The sequence below is a fragment of the Phaseolus vulgaris genome, chromosome 11 (assembly GCF_000499845.2).
Source record: "Phaseolus vulgaris cultivar G19833 chromosome 11, P. vulgaris v2.0, whole genome shotgun sequence".
Classification (NCBI taxonomy): domain Eukaryota; kingdom Viridiplantae; phylum Streptophyta; class Magnoliopsida; order Fabales; family Fabaceae; genus Phaseolus; species Phaseolus vulgaris.
The window spans coordinates 5,318,014-5,335,293 of NC_023749.2; the positions used below are offsets into that span (position 1 = coordinate 5,318,014).

The 17,280-nt window shown below is 29.5% G+C and overlaps 2 protein-coding genes across 2 annotated transcripts; one reads left to right on the forward strand and one right to left on the reverse strand.

The window, feature by feature from the left end:
- Positions 1–467: 467 nt before the first annotated feature.
- LOC137825730 (polyadenylate-binding protein RBP47B'-like) lies at positions 468–3,969 on the forward strand. Its single transcript, XM_068631479.1, has 7 exons — positions 468–1,093; positions 1,180–1,253; positions 1,635–1,765; positions 2,015–2,111; positions 3,199–3,360; positions 3,436–3,515; positions 3,633–3,969. Exons 1-7 carry the CDS (start codon positions 523–525, stop codon positions 3,721–3,723), a joined length of 1,206 nt encoding a protein of 401 aa, XP_068487580.1. The 5' UTR covers positions 468–522; the 3' UTR covers positions 3,724–3,969.
- A 3,619-nt stretch (positions 3,970–7,588) lies between these two features.
- LOC137820566 (aldehyde dehydrogenase family 3 member F1-like) lies at positions 7,589–11,029 on the reverse strand. The gene is made up of 9 exons (XM_068624714.1): positions 10,418–11,029; positions 10,229–10,297; positions 10,046–10,142; positions 9,718–9,921; positions 9,059–9,288; positions 8,782–8,954; positions 8,372–8,462; positions 8,108–8,257; positions 7,589–8,019 (listed from the first exon to the last, which is right to left on the reverse strand). The coding sequence occupies exons 1-9, from the start codon at positions 10,613–10,615 to the stop codon at positions 7,753–7,755; spliced, it is 1,479 nt and encodes a 492-aa protein (XP_068480815.1). The 5' UTR covers positions 10,616–11,029; the 3' UTR covers positions 7,589–7,752.
- Positions 11,030–17,280: the final 6,251 nt, after the last annotated feature.

Here is a 17,280-nt window from a genome sequence, read left to right on the forward strand (position 1 = left end):
CCATGTTAATTTGGACTCAACCCATATTGCGTCCATGGTGTTGACTTGAGTAAAAACAAACCCTTCCGCCCCAATTAAAAGCTTAATTGCAAAAATGAAAAATCTACATGGCTATACTATCATATATAGAAAAGCTTGGTTGGGAAAACAGAAAACTCTTGCTTTGGTATTTGGCGATTGGGAACAATCTTACAATGATCTTCCACGATGGATAGGCAACAATCTTTCAATGATAAAATTTTTAAGATATATAATAGCTTTCGGAATGAGATTTTTACATAATGATCTCTTATATCTTAATATAGGGTTGCAGTTAATAATAATGGGGTGCTGAAATAAAAAACCTATGAAATGACAATGCCCAAATATGGGCTACTCTACAGTCCAGGTTTAGATGGGCCTGCGTCATAAGCCCGCCCAGGCCCATATCACCGTTTTGAATTTAAAAGCAGCCTCAATCTCTGACCATCGGGAAAAAACTAAAGTGTGGGTGAAGCATAATCAGCAGCGCGGCGGTGGAAGATGGCGTCGACGGCGATCGAGGAAGTGCGAACTCTGTGGATTGGCGATTTGCAGTACTGGGTGGACGAGTCCTACCTCTCGCAGTGCTTCGCCCACAGCGGCGAAGTGGTTTCCATCAAAATCATTCGCAACAAGATGACGGGCCAGCCTGAGGGCTACGGCTTCGTGGAGTTCGTTTCTCACGCGGCGGCGGAGGCCTTTCTCCGCACCTACAACGGCACTCAAATGCCCGGTACGGAACAGACCTTCCGGCTTAATTGGGCCTCCTTCGGAGACTCTGGGCCCGACCATTCCATCTTCGTCGGCGATCTCGCCCCCGACGTTACCGATTTCCTGCTCCAGGAGACTTTCCGGACCCATTATCCTTCCGTCAAAGGGGCCAAAGTCGTTACGGACCCCGCCACCGGCCGCTCCAAGGGCTATGGCTTCGTTAAGTTCACCGACGAGGCGCAGAGGAACCGTGCCATGACTGAAATGAACGGTGTTTATTGCTCCACGCGCCCTATGCGTATCAGCGCCGCTACTCCTAAAAAGAACGCTTCTTTTCAAAACCAATATGCTCCACCTAAAGGTAAGTACTGCAGTACAAGTATACAAGCCTTCGTTCCGTTCATAATTATAACTTAATAAAACGCTTAATTGTGGATTACTTTGCAGCAATGTATCAATTTCCTGCATACACTGCTCCTGTTAATACTGTTGCGCCAGAAAATGATGTGAATAATACCACTGTAAGTCGGATTCTCATTGACCTATAATTTATGTGATGAGTACACCACGCATTTAATCCATGAAAGCGTATAGTCCTGTCATAGAAACTTCTAAAATGTCCTTGAAAATGCAATCCGTAGGTCTCATTATTAGTCCAAAATTCTAAAAAATGTGAAACTTTAATGATAATATTATATGTTTGAGGAAGAAAATAACAATTAGTTGTCAAGTTTAGGAATTTGGATGAGACAACTGGAAATTTTAAGGACTTTTGAAATTTCTTTAATTTTATGGACGGACGAGATATCATTACACACTTTCTGGAACAAAAATGGTGGATTGCACTTTATGTGATTTTATGGTACTCTTACTTATATTACTTATATCTGTTTGTATTGCAGATTTGTATTGGTAATTTGGATCTTAATGTGACAGAGGATGAGCTTAAGCAAACCTTTATGCAATTTGGAGATATTGTGTCGGTCAAAATATATGCGGGCAAAGGATATGGTTATGTTCAATTTGGAACTAGGTTTTGTTTTTTACCCTTAAACTTTAACATGTGAATCTTTGTGGGGTTGCTCTAATATTTCGAAACCCAAAGGGTAAATGATATGATTTTGACTGTTGCTACCCCTTTCCAAGGCAATAAGTTTCATGTGGCCTGATGTCATGTTACTCTGCATCTTATGAGGTCTTTCATCAATCTTAGTTTCTTCTCCTTCTGCTTTATCTTGTTATTAATTAGCTTTTTAACCTCTTCCTTGGCTTTTGTCTGTAGAGAGTCCTCTGAAGATGCGATTCAGAGGATGCAGGGAAAGATAATAGGTCAACAAGTGATCCAAATTTCTTGGGCTAGTACCTTGACAGCTAGACAGGTGATTTTGCATTTCGAAATTATTCATATTTTTTATGTAATGGCTATTCGGTATGTCATGGTGACACTGGCCTGTGTAGCACATTTGTCGTACATAATGCATTTTAGTTTTAATTTGAAATTTTTTTGTAATATATACAACTTATTAAGTCTTCCGAAATTTCTATGTTGGTAACACGCATGTATCTTCCATACTCAGTTCTAGTATAGATTTTTATGGCCTTTACTAGTTTATAATGTTTTGGGTTAATTATCCCTTTAGTTGAGCTCAACGGGTATGGTGTGATCCATGTAGTTGACCTCACCTAATTGGGCAATTATGATATTATGATGCCTATGAAGGTCGCTTCAGCTGTTAGGATTTGGAGAATGTCAATAACAAGGAGTTAAGGTATGGTCCAGCTTGAGGTCTTTAGGTTACCACAATTGCATACACGACCTGGGTTTGGGGCTACTTCCCCTCCCCCTAACTACTTTCATTCACCCAAGGAAAAAGATACGGAGATTGTGATGATGTGTTCAGACAAGGAAGAATAATGAGAAACGTAAACATTGACTCAAAGCTGGGTGGTTTTAGTTGAAGTCAAGATGACACTGTATAATTTAATGATAACTGTAGCAGTTACATGTGAATGCTCTGTTAGTAGACTGAGTGTGTGATTGAATTTCAGTTAGGAAATTAAGTTGAGTTGAATTCAACTTAATTGAAGTTGAAATAAAAGCAGCTCCATGTCAAACATGTTGGCACAAAATTTAATAGAAACTGAAAGTTGGTTTAGGTGTTCCAACTAGAATTGGACAATAGAAAAGAATGAGACTAAAAATTAGTTAAATAATATAATGAAGAAACTGTATTACTATGATGGCGTAGCTTTTTCCTTCTTTTACTGGATCCCAAATCTTAATGAGCTTTCATCACTCTGAAATATTTATAAACTTCTGCATTAATGATTTTGGGATTATCTTGTTACAATAAATATAAGATTATCTGATCTGCTTATTAGTAGCTTATATGTAGATTCATTTTTAGTGTTTGTAGATGTGCAATTACGTTAGCTCTAACAAAAAAATTGTTGAAACAATTTTAGGATGTACCTAATGGCTGGGGAGCTCAGATAGATCCAAATCAATGGAGTGCTTATTATGGATATGGACAGGGTTACGAGGCATATGCTTATGGTGCTGCTCATGATCCCTCCTTGTATGCTTATGGTGCATACGCTGGTTACGCTGCACAATACCCTCAACAGGTAAATTTACTTATACTTCTTAGGGAAGAGTGTGTTTTTGGGGTTACTCATACATATTGGTTGCATACTATTCAGGTTGAAGGTGGTCAAGACATGTCAGTATGTATGCCTGTGGAAGAGTCTTATGATCCCCTGTCATTGCCTGATGTCGACAAGTAAACTTCTTGTCCCTTCTTCTCTCCACCTTTTCAATTTAAAAGTTATAAACACCTTAAAGAGAATGTATATTGGCTCATTATGTGTTTCTGACTGATCTTTGTTGGCTTTGCCAGATTAAATGCTGCATATCTTTCGACGCATGGAAGTTCCATTTTAGGACGGTCCCTTTGGCAGAGAACTTCGCAATCTTTACAGCAAGCATAGGATCTGTTTGTATTTCCTGTCAATTTTATGCACGAAGGCTTCAAAGTATTGCAGATCGTAAATTTTGTTTGTTTGTTTGAATGAGTGGAATAGCATGTTGATTAGATCGATGGTAGTATTTATGAGGTAATACTGAATATCAGCATTTCGATTTTAGTTTAGGATTTGAGTTTTATTAGTGATTACTACTGAGGGTATTGTGTCTTGTTTTTCAGAACTTATTGTATTATAGCCTCTTTTCTTCAATCTGCGCCTCCTAAATCTGCATGCTTGTTTTCTCTATATTTTCCAACCGCTGCTGCAACAACAAATTCAGTACGCTTAGGTTTATAGTCCGGTAAAGTCCGAGGAAATTGGTATCTCAATTACACTTATTTGTTTATTAGTTAAAATTTATTAAAAATTATAAAAAAAATGTAAATTTCACAGCATATTTAATATATTTTTTAAAATTTTGATACTTTTCAATAACTTCTTACTAATAAAAATATTTTTTTAAAGAGCGTATTTCTGATTTTTCTGAAACACTATTATCAGTTCTTATTCAAGTTTTTTTTTGTAATCACCACTTCTCATTTGTCCTTTTATATATTTCTTTTATCTCGTTTCTTTTCTTCATATTTTTTCTCTTCCTATTTTATTTTCTTTATACTTATATTTTCTATTTACTAGCTCACCCCTCTTAAGCAGGTATGACAAAAGTAGCTTCGCTGATCAAAATATAATGTGTTTGGGTGGTGTATTTGTACTTAACTTAATGTTCAATTAAAAAGGAATATAATTTAGCTTAATTTTCTATTAAAAAGAAATATAATTTATTTAGAGAATAGGTTATACGGTTTATTCATAGAAAAATTTAATAAAACTATTTAAAATCTTAGATAAAAATAAGATGATATTTGTTTATGGTACTTAAAATTCAAATTCAAATTTTAAGAATTAAATAATATTAATTAAGATTCAGAAAATAACAGAACAATTCATTATGGTTTATAACTAAAAGTTCTAATTAGATTGAGGTATTTTTTACTATAATATTTTGGTGTTGTTTGTGAATAGGAACTTGAGGATTCTGTGAGGGACAAACTTCCCAACATCATATTTCGATGATCAGGATTACGGAATGACAATGGTTTCAATGTGCTAGCAGCTATTTCAATGTGCTTAGCTTTTATGAATGGAGCAAGGCATGTCAGATTAGGTTCATCTGGGATCGTCATAAGAAATGTAGAGGTGAAGATGGTATCTCTTAAACTCGTGTTTCACTCTATAGGAAAAAAACTTGTGATATTTGCATAAGAGGCAAGATCGTTGACCCTTATGGTGCTTCACTCCATAGGAATAAAGCTGGTGAGATTTGCATTAGAGGTAACCAGATCATGAAAGGTGGAGTACAAATTCACACTTTCCATAAACTCCATCTTTTAATGTTTTGTTGACCTACACCTACTATAGTATGAAGCTGGTTTAAATTGCTCAATACATTATTTGTCTGTCTTATTGTTGTGTGTGGTTTGCATGATAGAATATGTAGATGGACCATATGTGATGACTACCTCAAACTGAAAGAACACAACAATGAACAAAGGAGATTTATAAGTCCCAATACGAATTTAAGTTTAAACATATATCTTATTATAGCTTTGATCGAGATTTTAATCCTTATCACAATCAGGATATGCACATGGAATTTGTACACTCATTATACTCTAATTAAGATTTTAATTTTCATTATAGTTGGGACATACACACGAGGTTTGTACACCTCAATAGAACTTTGATCAAGATTTTAATCTTCATCACACTTAGGACATGCACGTGAGGTTTGTACACCTCAGACTCTAATTGATATTTTAACCCTCGTTACAAATAGGATATGGACGTGAGATTTGATTTTCTTGCGATTTTAATCAAGATTTTAATCTTCATTACGGTCAGGACATACACGCAGGGTTTGTACACCTCATTACTACTTTAATTACGATTTTAATCCTCATTATGATCGACATCACAAGGTTTGAACACATCAGTACAACATCTCTTTCGAGGGTTCCATCACGAAGTCTTTAAGTAACACATACCATGCACTAATAAAGAAGTACCACTTAATTACATTATTTCTAAATTATGTTAAGTTACGTCTCGATTAATAACCTACAACATAGACTTCGTTTCAATTGATAAATTATAAAAAAAATATCTAAGATCAAGTTACTTTCAAAAATATTATGAGTCTCGATTCCAGTTTTTTTGTCAAATACTTCAATTAACTATATTAATACGTTTTAATATTATGTCATTCTTAAATAATTTTTATCTTTTTTTTAAAATAAATTATTAATTATTAATTTAACAAACTTTTAAAACTTAACTCTTTCAAAATCTGAATATAACTAATCTCATCACTTGTACAGTAATTAGTTTGAATAACTTATTTAAATAGTCAATTATAATGTATATTATTTATTAATAGAGAAATTCTAAGTATCCAAATTTTAGACAAAAATAAACTGATACTTAAAATTGGTTAAAAATTCAAACTTCAACAATTAAATAATATTAATTAAAATTAAAAAAAAAACAGAATAATTCATTATAACTTATAAAATATTTGTCCTATTACGAACAAAGGGACAATTCTCTTAATAGAACCCTGAAAATCAAAATGAGATATCTTTGGATAGAATAAGAAGTCGGTTCATTTAATGACACTCACATCAAGTAGATTCAATTGTATAGGTGTAAGAGATTTATATAAAAAAAAAAAACACATTGCTAGCAGTGATTTTCACCAGCAATTGTGTATTTTTCAACTACCATTATGCAATCACAATTCTCTACCACTAGTTTTCGAGGTTGCTAACATCGAGTTTTGAATGTTCATAAAGACTGCATTTTCTAGAGTGTTATAATTAATACGGTTGGTGAGTAGTAAGTGAGAATACTTTAAATAAATTCGAATTTAAAAGTAACAAATGTTTAAAACCGTAAGGTGATTTTTTTTTCTTTTTCTTTTTGGTCATTCTGTTGTTGAAAAGAAAGTATAATGTCACATTGTCTCTGTCAAATCAATTGAAAGCAGAAACCTTCTCAGCATGATCACCAACACACAGCATGATTGACTTATGAAGTGAATGTTTTCTACTTTTTATGGCATTATCATATCATCACCATATTTGATAAATCTAACCGACAAATATATCATATGAAGATTAAATTGTTACTTTTCCTACTATATAACACTATAAAATCATAAAATAAAAACTAAATTTTATACATCAAAATAATTAGTTACAATAAAAATCATTTTAAAAATTAAAAAAAAATTAATTTATAAATTAATTTTTATTATTTTCTATTATTATTAAATAGTTTTTAAATTGGTATCTAATTAGCAACTAAGATTTTAACTACTAATTATTTAATTTCTAAATTTAATAACAAAAACTTTGGTTGCTAATTAGATACCAATGTAAAAACTATTTAACAATAATAAAAATTAATTTAGAAACCAAATTTCTTTTTAGTTTCTAAAATGTCTCAAATTTAGTTACTATTGCAACTAATTATTTTGGTTTTTACAAATCAATTTCTATTTTAATGATTTTCTTGTAGTGTAAAAAAATTCTTTAATAATAAAAATTGTTAAAATAAAACCTGAAAACAAAGTGAACAACAACACATTACTTTATTGTATATAAATCATTAAAATAAAACTTTAATCTAATACTAATTGAAGAACAATATAGAAAATATTTAAAAAAAAATTGTATTTAATTTTTTTCTTAAACTAATTGGAATTCAGTGACTATATATCAGATAAGATAAGGGACAAATGAAGCTGCATAAGAATTTAATACGCAAATTTTGTTATCCATAAGTACTGATTTTTATTGCTCATAGAACAATTTTTATTGGACTTTCTAAGAAAAGGAAAGGAAAACAGTACACTTTTCCAGTTTTTTTTATAAGAAACAAATAAGAATCTATTTTGTTTCTTATATACTACCAAAGTAACATGCTATATAGCTAAATATGATTTGCAAATAAGCGTTTTGATGATCTCTTCAAGCCCAGCATGACAAGGAGCAACCCCAGATAATCATAATTGTAAGAGACTTCAAGTAGTTGCAACTTATTTAGTGTCCATGGAGGATATCTAAACCAAAAATCAGTGAGGAAACTTCTTCTTACTATTGCCTTCTGGTGGCTAAATGTGTCAAAGGAGAACTTTCCATGGTACATGCCAAATCCACTTTCTCCCACTCCTCCAAATGGGAGAGTATCAGCTGCATACTGCACAAACAAACAAAAAGAAGAAGATTAATTAAACCACTCAAAAAGACTACCAATGGAATGATGGTAGATAGTGTAGTTGGTGTACTTGTACTATTGCATCATTGAAAGTCAAACTGCCAGAAGATGTTTCAGACACCATTCTTCTCTCTAGGGTTTTGTTTCTGCTGAATACATAAAGGGCAAGAGGCTTAGGCCTGCTACTTATGAATTTAATACTGTCCTCAATCTTCTCTACCTGCAAATTGATAACCAAACAACAAAAGAGAATGACACTGACCAAGGTTGGAAAATATATTTAGATTTAAGCATGTGGTAATAGTATCAAAAAAAGATTAAAATTTATGGTTACAGTAATAATTGGAAGCAATGGGCCAAAAATCTCCTCTGACATAATTGCTGCTTCCAGTGGGGGATCCACCAAGATGGTTGGCTCAATAAATCTGCATAAATTTACACATAACTTTTTTGTGTAAGTAAATATGCACTTTTCTGATCTTCATGAGGAATGAGTACTGTATTGCAATTAATGCAATACATCCAAATAAACTAAATGATCAATTCTAATTACAGGAGAGTGGGTAAGAGTATAATAAGCATTGAAAGTTTTTATATTTCAAAAATATTAAATGCATATGAATATAGTTTTGTAAAGTAAGAGATAGATTTGTAAGAGATATCTCCTACTTAACACAACTTTAACTGACATACAATTATTGTGAAAGAATCTAGGGGAGAAAAGTAGGAGTGTTAGTCAATTACAAGTTTTCTTCGTCCATTGAGCCACCATAAACCACGGATTCTTTGACCATTTTATCAGTAAGAAGATTGTTCAATCTAGAGAAGTGGTGTTTGTTAACTATCTTGGTAATAGTTTTGGAATGTTGAGGGTTCTCTCCAAACATTTTCTTGATCCAGACCTTCATCAGTTCCACCTAAAAGAAACAAGAATAAGCTAGCACAAAACCCCTAACTAAACATCATATATGAGGAAACAAAGATGAGTGTGAACATGAAAAAGTTAAAGGGATGTGTGTACCAGTTTTGAGCAATACTTTTTTTCCACTAGGACATAATCAATAGCTATGCATGCTTGACCAGCACAAGTCCCAAATTTTCCCACAATAATTCTCTTCACAGCGACCTCTATATCCCAAGAAGAGGAAAGGGAGTCAACAACTGCAGGGCATTTTCCACCCAACTCCAAAGTCACAGGAGTCAAATGCTTCACAGCAGCAGACATAACAATCCGCCCCACACTTGCACTTCCTGCCATTAGTTTTTACAACAATTGAAGAGGAACACTTTGTTCTGTTAAGAGAGAGAGAGAAATAGTAAAATTTGTTTTTGAGTTCTTAGTTAAAATTGGTTTTACTGCATGTATTTTAAAAATGATGATTTTGGTATCATATTATAAAATATAAAAGATTAAAATCATTCCTAATTTGTAAGAATTTACTTTTAGTCCTATAAGATTTTCAACAAACTTATGCATCTTGTCAAAACTATAGTGATACTACCAACAAACTCTTTTATTATGATAAACTCTAATAACTTTGAAATTATTTTAAAATCGAAGCAATATTATACTATGACTCAATCAATATCTGATATAATATCTGTTACTCGAAAATATTTTGAGTAAGATTAATTTTGACCAAAAAATGGAGTCACCTAGGTAAGACACATTTATATCACCTGTGAAGAAGATTTTGTCCCATCTTTGCTCCAGTAGTTGTTGGGTCTCTTCTGGCCCTCCTTGGATCACCTTAATGGCTTTATTGTCCAAATAAGTGGTGAGAGTAGAAAGTAGAGAAGAAGAAGCTGGAGACAACTCTGAAGGCTTTAAGATTGCTACGTTTCCCGCAGCTACTGCTCCAATAAGTGGCTCCAAGGATAGTCCTAAGTTTGCATAAATCAACAGAACAAGCACACCTCTAAATTAGTTAGCTACACAAGCCCATGAACTTAATTTTATATTTTGCTCATAAATGTTTCTGAGGGATTGGTTAGAAGTTGAACTCACCAAATGGGAAGTTCCAAGATGAAACAATGAGAACCAGACCAAGTGGTTCGGAAACAATTTCTGCACTGGTGAGCAATGCTATTTGTGGCAATTGAGCCTATCAAAATGAATTTGGCGGCTAGTTACTTCATAAGTATATGCTCATAGGGTCATCTTCAACTATTTGGAAGGAATCTATCTTACCTTTTTGCCTGACATCCAAGCTTTCAAAGACTTCAATGCCAGATTTAAGGTCTTGATCAAAGTCCCTATCTGAGACGAGAATGGATTTTATGATCAGTAAGAAAATTATGTATATGTGAGAGTAGTTTATTACTCCCACAAATACTTTTCATTATAGCAATATAATATAAGAAGAACTATTAAAGATACCTCGTCTCTGAAAGCTTCAAGTTGATGTTTCCCTAGATCTTGCATAAGGGCATTCATGATATGTTCTTGTTTTTCCATGAGGAACCGACGCAACCCTTTGAGCTGAGACTCTCTCCAAGACGCTTGCTTAGTCTTTCCACTCTCATAATACTCCCTCATGTCATTCAGCTCTCTCTCCAAGCTTGGCATCATCTCCATGGTTCTTTGGGGTGTAGCTGCTTAACCTCCCAGCAACCAGTATTTATATTTGCTCAACCAACTCAATCACTTAATTTGGAAACTAGTTTGGGTTTCAAGAAGGAGTAAGGGCCCTATGCATTCTCCCATTCACATGTTTTGCCATTCACCAATCAAAGGGTTGCACACAACATCAGAAGATAATAACACCCTGCTACCTGCTGCACATTAAATACCAAAATTGGTACACACCTGCCTCATATCCTCTCCCGGATACAGTGTATTTCACTCTTTTAATCTGGAAAGTTTTCAAAGCTTTTGGATTAAATGTGATTGTGAAGTTTAATTGTATATAATTGGCTTTTGATCCATCTTCTTAATGTTTTACTTCAACAAATTCTCAATAAATGGTAGGAGTCAAATTCAGATAACTATAATGGAATTAGCTGTGGATCAATGTTTATTATAGATAAACGGTTGTTTTTAAAGTAATCTCCCTTTATAAATAAATAATAAAATAAAGTGTTGGAACAACTACTATTAGGACATTTCATTGTATATAAGTGGGACATTTCATTGTATATAAGTGGGTGTAAACCTCACCCCATGAACCGGTTTTATGGGATTGAGTTAAGCTTAAAGTTCACTTCGTAATATGGTATCAGAGTCATTTCGAACTTATCCTAGCGAGTGTTTGTTGGGCTTATCAGTCCACCCGCTATCGGATCATTATCGAACCACCCATAATAAGTTATCTCACGCACGAGTTGTCATTCTCGACATAAAGAGGGTGTGTTGGAGATTACACATCGACTAAAAATTAGAACGGTGCAAATCTCACTTCATAAGCCAGTTTTATAGTGTTGAGTTAGACTTAAAGTTTACCTCATAATATAAAACAATTGTTTATACATTTTATAAAATGAGAGAAACATAGTTTAAAAAAAATTAAAAAAAATGTAAAAGTATATGGGTTAGGATAGTTGGAAAAAGAAGGGGTAAGATGAAAAGTGTTAATGAAAGGGCTTGTTGAATGATTAATAAAAGCTGATGCTACAGATTGAGGTGCAGGGTGTGGGGGTGAGGATTGCACATGGTGATGCTGCAGTTAATGAAAGCTATGAAGGTAGCTTGTAGGGTGCATCACTCTCATCCACTTATTCCTTCTCATCATGTTCATGGAGAGTGTGTTCATGTGTCTTGGTAGAATGAATCCTGTTAAGAAAAATTATTAGTTGGGTGAGAAGCAAATTCTCCTATAACCTTCGTGTCTTTTACTTATACTAATTATCTATTACTAAAAAATTATTAAATCAAAATTAATTTTAAAAGTTAAAAATAATTAGTTGCTATATTTATTAAATTAAATATTTAAAAAAATTATTAATTTTTAAATTAATTTTTATTATTGACAAATAATTTTTAAATTGGTATCTAATTAGCTACCAAGGTTTTAACTATCAATTATTTAGATTCTAAATTTGGTAGAAAAAGCTTATAGTTGATTTGATATTAATTTAGAAACCAAATTTCTTTAATCTCTAAAATAGTATTTAATTTAGTAAATATAATAACTAATTATTTTTTGTTTTTAAAATTGGTTTTTTATTAATGATTTTTTAATAGTATAGTGATAGTATGAAAGATTAGTTCAATTTTTTTAAAAATATTAATAAAAACATAATTTTAAATTTTTAAATAAATTCAATTGTAATTCATAACTTTTTTAATTATAACTTCAAATAAAAACATCACAAAATTTATTTACTTGAAATAAAAAAAAAGTACACTCTTCATTATCTTCAAATTGGTATTGTTGAAATTTAAAAATAAAAAATACAAGGAAAGGGTATAGTGGTGCAGTGAGAATTTGCCTTTAATTTATAATCAAACTCAATCTTTTAAATCTTATGAGTTAAAAAAATAAAATAATTAGTCATACATAGGAGAATATCATATAAAAAAAAATATTTTTTAAGTGACGTGTATTTAAGTTTCACTAAATTTAAAATGAAATAACATTAATAATAATTAATTATGTATACTATACAATCTACTAATTTTTTCGGTTCATTGTCTCCATGTGGACCTCTTTAAATGAAATAAATTTACTTGATTCTAGCCCATACCTAATTTCCTTAAATGCATTCTCAGAAATTAATTCGTGAAAGTTTGTATAAAAGTGTGGTTGATAATTGTGCGTACAGTCTACAACATGGCTGGATCTATATATAGTATGTATCTAGGAAATACGTATAGGAATTGGACTCTAATAAATGTCAAATTTGATTGGAAAAACTTAAATAGAAGTGTATTTTCTTTGAATTTAATTTATTTCACTTTAAATTAAGAATTTGAAAAAATATTTTTGATAGAAATGAGTTGAAGAATTTGTAAAGTAGAAAAAAAATAATATATATATATATGTTTGATAATATCCAATTTAAAAAAATAGTAGGACACTCGTAGGACTTATCGGTTAAGTGTTTAATTCAAAAAATATTTATTAGATTTTTTAAAATTCTAACACGAGTCTAACACAATTTTAAAAGGTATAAATACAATAATTTTCTAAAATTGTATAAATTTTATTATGATTATAAAAATAAAGAACAAATTATTTTGAACCAGTCATGAAAAATATCTTCTTGTTCTCAAAAGAATCTAAAACATACTTTTGTATATAAATATTTATTTTCAATTTATATAATTTAAAATTATATAATATATAGATGTGTATTCTCATATTCTATATTTTAAAGATTTTACGTATTTTCGTGTTCATATCGGTTTCAATTTGTGTATGTGCTAGTAACACTTCTCATTCAAGTTCAATACCTCAACGAAAAAAAAAACTGTTGCATTTTAACCGTTATTAGTAATTATTTGATTTAGAAATTGCAATAAAGTTTGTGGGTCAGATGAATGGTCCATCTTGCACTCATTATTAGAGTATATATATATTTGACAATGTCACCAGAATGGTGCAAAGTAACTCTACGTATTATTTTACCAATTTATCATTCTCATCTCTTCATCATTATTTTGAAATTCAATTTTTCAGTGAGAAATAAGTTAAAAATAATTTTATATCACGTAGAAGTTATTCATTATAAATTAAAATTATTATATAGTTTATATATAAATTCAGTTATTCATATCTAACTAGAAATCTTCATGTGAAATAAATGTTACATTTTGCTGTGATTTTCTTGAAAGTCGTACTAATAATATTCTTTGATAATAATTGGTGTAAAATGTTTTACATTGACTATATATATACTAAAATTTTAATGACATAATAAATAATAGCAATTAAAACTACAACTATGTATGATCAACGTCAACACAGATGAGATATCAACGTCAACACTATTTGAATAGTTATTCCTAAGAGACAGTCCATTTTATATTGCCCATGCTACAACGACTCTTCATAAGGAAATATTTATTAGAAAGGAAAGTGACAACACTTTTTTTAATGTCTTTTTTTAACATATTTTTTGGTTATTGGTTAAATTATATTAGATAAGTTATAGGTGTGTTAAACAAAAATAAGTTGTGCATTTTTTTTTTAATTTTCAATGTTGAATAGAGAGTATATTGTAAAAAGTCTATGTAAGTTAATTTTCTATAACAACTTCTAAAAAAGAAAAAAAAAATATAAAATAAGTTTTTTTAAGTATAAATTAAGTTATGTAAGTTTTTTTATATTAATTTCTTGAAAATATCGTTTTTAACTTACACATAAACTAATTCTAGCGAACGAAAAAGGTGACTTACTTTTTGTTTTCGCTTTCTTCTTTTTTTAAGTATTTAGGGAAATTTTCATTCAAACAAGTTCAACGTTATTGATAGCACATATTTTATTTTATACTAACAATTTTATTATTTTTTTATGAATCTATTTTCTTTTCAACTTATTTTTCTTCTTTCCTTTTATATTTTTTCATCAAACCAAACATTGGATGATGGAATGGTTGAGAATGAGACTCAATTTGTATTCAATTATGTTATACTCAATATCTAATCAAATAATCCAAGCCTTTTAACTGTTAAGATGAGAATATAAACATTTCTTCAGATCAATCTTTTGTTAAACAATTCAGTGTCCTTCATATTATTTAGAAACATTGAAAGGAAAAAAAATTGAAAATGTATTTATTCAATATGAGTGTACAAGGAAGAATATAAAGGGTTAAAACAACATAAAATGTAATTGATATTAAATCAGATATTTCAGTTCTCTAACATCTCTCGTATGAAGTAATTATGGTGGGATTGTCCCACCATAAGTTTATCACAAAATTTATGAAATATAATATGACAACTACTTGAAATATTATAAAAATATAAATAAGAGGATTATACATTTACTAAAAAATAATCAAATTTATTGATGCACTTTTAACTACTGACTTAAATATGTAGTTAAATTCAGTATTACTTACAGATATTATTCACTGATACGTAAATTCAGTATTGTTTATGAATATTACACATGAATTTCCATCTGTAGGTAAATTCAATTTTACCTACAAATTATTACTCATAAATCTTTATTTGTAGGTAAATTTTACATTATCCACTAATTTTACCCACAAATCTATATCTAAAATAAATTCAATATTATTATTAATTATTAATATAAATATTTTTATTAATAATATTAAGATATAAATAATCTTAATAGTTTTAAAAGTTTTAATAATATAAATAATATTAATCACAATAATTATATACGTAATATTAAAAATATTATTATAATATATAATTATAAAATCATAACTAATATTCCTAAACAATATTAATATTATTATAATATTAATACTATTTATAATATTTATAATACGTATAATATTTGTAATATGTATAATATTTATAATATGTATAATATTTATAATTTGTATAATATTTAATAATATATATTTAATAATATTTAATAATATTAATAAATATTTAATAATATTAATAATATTTAATAATACTAATATTTTTATAAATGTTATGAATATTAATAATATTAGTATTATGAATAAAAATTAATAATATTACTATAATAATGAATAATATTCTTAATTTGAATAATAAAGAATATTATTAATAAAATTAATAATATAACGATATTAAATATATAAATAATATTAATAATTTTTATATTACTGATATTTATATTATTAATTATATTAATATTAATAAATATAATAATAATCATAACGACAACAAAATTGATTGGTACTTTAAAGTTTCTTTAGTCTCAACGACTTGCCTCCCTGTTGCACCTGATCGTGCACAAAATGGAGATTTAATTCAATGTGTTTGGAGACAAATCGAAAGATTGAAGAGGTTGAAGGTGTGCCAAGAATTGAAGCTGGCTTTGTGATCAGACGGCAACAGAACGTTCCCTTTTTGAAGTGTGCAAAGAGATAAGAATATTAAAGCTGTGAGAAAAAAAAAGAATTAAAGGAAGACAAAATTTCAAAGTAGGAACTGGAGAAAAAGAAGAGAAAGTCATGATAGACACTTAACCCGTCTGACCATGTTGAAAAAACAAAGAAAAGAAATAGATAAAAATATATTATATTCATCATAAACTAGAAAGGAAAAATATAAAATCACCTAAAACAACATAAAACTAATATAAAAAAAAGATATATATTAGTTATCTAAAACACATTAATCCTAAAATAAAAAAGATACTTATTGAAATCAACATCTCGAACGAAAAAATGTAAGAATATTATAATGAGAGAAAAATAATAATATTTGAAAAATTAGAAATGTTAATGTTTAAATTATCAAAGATGGTAATCAATAATTTTGTAATTAAACAACTATAAGTAATAATAATAATAATATATAGTTTAAACATAATTAAAAAAAATCAGTAAATTGCAATTCTACCATATACAAATACGAATTCCTTTTTTATATTGTTTCTTTTTTAAATTTATCATACATAATAAAACCATATATATTTATAATTTATTAGTTAAATAAATACAAAATAGTTTATATAAAATCATTGAAGACATAATTATTATTAAAGATTATAACTATATAATTTAATACATTCACAGTTATATATATATATATATATATATATATATATATATATATATTAGATCATCAAGATGAGTTTGATAACTATACAGAAGTTTGGAGATATTCATTACTCAACTAAATAAAAAAAAATCTCAAATTAAATTGAGTTAAATTTTTTATAATTTTTTTATTAGAATTAATTCAATCCAACCCTCTTTAATCGGTCAATTGATCCAAGTTTTGAACTTCTTTAAATTTGTCATTTAAAAATAAAAATTATTAAAATATAATGTTACCAATAACTTAATCAACTTTTCAATGGATGTAAATTACTTAAAAAATTGTTTTTTTATATATAAAATGACAGAAGCTGTATTAATCATGATTTTTTTCTTGTGATTATAGTTGAATTGTAATTAATGAAATTCGGGATAAATACTGCGTCCGTAATGTGACGAGTTAAAGTGTTTTAGTATTGTTAAAGTGCTGTAGATGTTTAGGAGGCAGTCAGCTGCAACACAGCTGCGAGATAGATTCAACAGAAAATATTCGTTCTTTCTGAAACAGCAACAAACAGTTTAAAACAAAGAGAACAGTGTGTTAAACCTATCATGCAGGTAACTGCAGCTGTCTATCAGCGT

Excerpts from the sequence above, each read along its gene's own strand:
- LOC137825730 (XM_068631479.1), top strand. The coding sequence starts at position 523 with ATGGCGTCGACGGCGATCGAGGAAGTGCGAACTCTGTGGATTGGCGAT. Across the intron at positions 1,766-2,014 it reads TATGTTCAATTTGGAACTAG|AGAGTCCTCTGAAGATGCGA; the intron begins GTTTTGTTTTTT and ends TTTTGTCTGTAG. Across the intron at positions 2,112-3,198 it reads GTACCTTGACAGCTAGACAG|GATGTACCTAATGGCTGGGG; the intron begins GTGATTTTGCAT and ends AAACAATTTTAG.
- LOC137820566 (XM_068624714.1), bottom strand. The coding sequence starts at position 10,615 with ATGGAGATGATGCCAAGCTTGGAGAGAGAGCTGAATGACATGAGGGAG. Across the intron at positions 9,289-9,717 it reads GGACAAAATCTTCTTCACAG|GAAGTGCAAGTGTGGGGCGG; the intron begins GTGATATAAATG and ends AACTAATGGCAG. Across the intron at positions 8,463-8,781 it reads TCAATGGACGAAGAAAACTT|ATTTATTGAGCCAACCATCT; the intron begins GTAATTGACTAA and ends AAATTTATGCAG.